The sequence below is a fragment of the Priapulus caudatus genome, unplaced genomic scaffold, assembly GCF_000485595.1.
Source record: "Priapulus caudatus unplaced genomic scaffold, Priapulus_caudatus-5.0.1 Scaffold666, whole genome shotgun sequence".
In the NCBI taxonomy this organism is placed as follows: domain Eukaryota; kingdom Metazoa; phylum Priapulida; class Priapulimorpha; order Priapulimorphida; family Priapulidae; genus Priapulus; species Priapulus caudatus.
The window spans coordinates 103,253-105,130 of record NW_014577727.1 but is presented as its reverse complement, the minus strand read 5'-3'; the positions used below and the strand labels follow the sequence as shown (position 1 = coordinate 105,130).

Sequence of the window (1,878 nt, the reverse complement as noted above, 5' to 3'; positions counted from 1 at the left end):
CCTCCCCCTCCGCCTCCTCCCCCTCCTCCCCTGGAGCCCTCCCGGCGCGAGTAGTTTCCCGGCGGGGTGAAGAAGCGTCCGCGGCCGCCCCGCCTCTCATCGCCATAGCTACTGCGGCCGCGCCCTCTCAGTGCAGACGAGTCCTGAAACAAAACACAAGCATTAGTTATGTGCAGCCACCACCAGGTGTCACCAGGGGTTGCTACAGGGATCGTAGGGGGTGAGCAAACTCCACGACAGATGGCGCTCTCGCTCTGGCTCAATTCACTCGTATCCTGAGTTGTACGAAAGGGGCGCTGCATGCAGTTTGGGGGGTGAGGTAGATACAAGTATCTCCACTAACAGTTATGTCTCTCTTATTGCACTGAGCAACGATAGATGCCTGCCATGATTATTTATTCACACCATGAAAACAAAATCCTCACGCAAGCATTGCCTTTGGTTGACTGAGAAAATTTAGGGGGACCATGACAAGTTCGGAAGAGCACCAATACAAACACTTCCTTCAAAGAATGGTCTTCTACAATGGTAATAAGCTTACGTTTTAACAACAATTGTAGAACAGAAAGTGATACATGCATGCTACATATAGAGGGTGGGCACGAAGCCAAACTGGATGGGGTAGCAAGAGCAGTGTATTACTGTGTACAACATTGTTTATTGTTGAGTGTGTTATAGTGAGGCAGCATATGTGCAAGAGTTGTGGGTTTTGTGGTAAAAGCACCAAAATTGGCATATATGATGTTAAGGGTATACGAAATAATTTCAGATATAGTGCCAAGCTGAATTTGTTCCCATAACGCCTGTAACAATGGGAAAGCCGAGATGGCCACCGCGGGATTTTAAATATTCATAAATTATGAAAAAATTCAAAAATTAAACTCATTTCTATATTCACTATCTTTCCCCTGAGACCTACTAAATATTCATTAATTGTTCTATTATTATTGTATCATTAATTGTTCTATCTTCGTGAATATCTAACATAACAAATTCAATAAGATGCTATACTAAGAGGCGTGACTATAAGAGGCAAGATTTCGGGCTGTGAATTGCCCCGTACTCACCATCTTCATGGCCCCCGGTCGGTTGACCCCTGACTGCGACTTCTCTATGATGACAAAATCATCGACGTGCATGGACGGTGGCCGGCTGGTGTTGGGCGGTCGCTGGCGGAAGTGGTCATTGCGCTGACCACGGCCCCGACCCCGCTGCGGACCTGAAGCAAAGCAAACTGGACATTGGTCATCACACGCAGAGAAATCGTCCTCTCTTGCCGAGGGAAACTGAGAAGAGAGACTGATGAGAGAGACTGATGAGAGAGACTGAGGAGAGAGACTGATGAGAGAGACTGAGGAGAGAGACTGATGAGAGAGACTGATGAGAGAGACTGATGAGAGAGACTGATGAGAGAGACTGATGAGAGAGACTGATGAGAGAGACTGAGGAGAGAGACTGAGGAGAGAGACTGAGGAGAGAGACTGATGAGAGAGACTGAGGAGAGAGACCGATGAGAGAGACTGATGAGAGAGACTGAGGAGAGAGACTGATGAGAGAGACTGAGGAGAGAGACTGAGGAGAGAGACTGAGGAGAGAGACTGATGAGAGAGACTGATGAGAGAGACTGATGAGAGAGACTGATGAGAGAGACTGAGGAGAGAGACTGATGAGAGAGACTGAGGAGAGAGACTGAGGAGAGAGACTGAGGAGAGAGACTGAGGAGAGAGACTGATGAGAGAGACTGAGGAGAGAGACTGATGAGAGAGACCGATGAGAGAGACCGATGAGAGAGACTGATGAGAGAGACTGAGGCGAGAAGCTGATGAGAGAGAGATGAGAAGACCCTTGGATACTGTTGCTATGATGGTCAAGCTGGAT

The 1,878-nt window shown here is 48.0% G+C and overlaps 1 protein-coding gene across 1 annotated transcript in view; it reads right to left on the bottom strand.

Annotated features, from left to right (window-relative positions):
- The window catches only part of LOC106812609 (protein virilizer homolog), a 4,140-nt gene that overhangs the window by 269 nt on the left and 1,993 nt on the right, over positions 1-1,878 (bottom strand). The window contains exons 3-4 of the mRNA XM_014816515.1: positions 1,068-1,219; positions 14-143 (exon numbers count right to left, since the gene is read on the bottom strand). Of these exons, the coding sequence (XP_014672001.1) occupies positions 14-143; positions 1,068-1,219 (282 nt within the window). The remainder of the gene's footprint in view (positions 1-13; positions 144-1,067; positions 1,220-1,878) is intronic.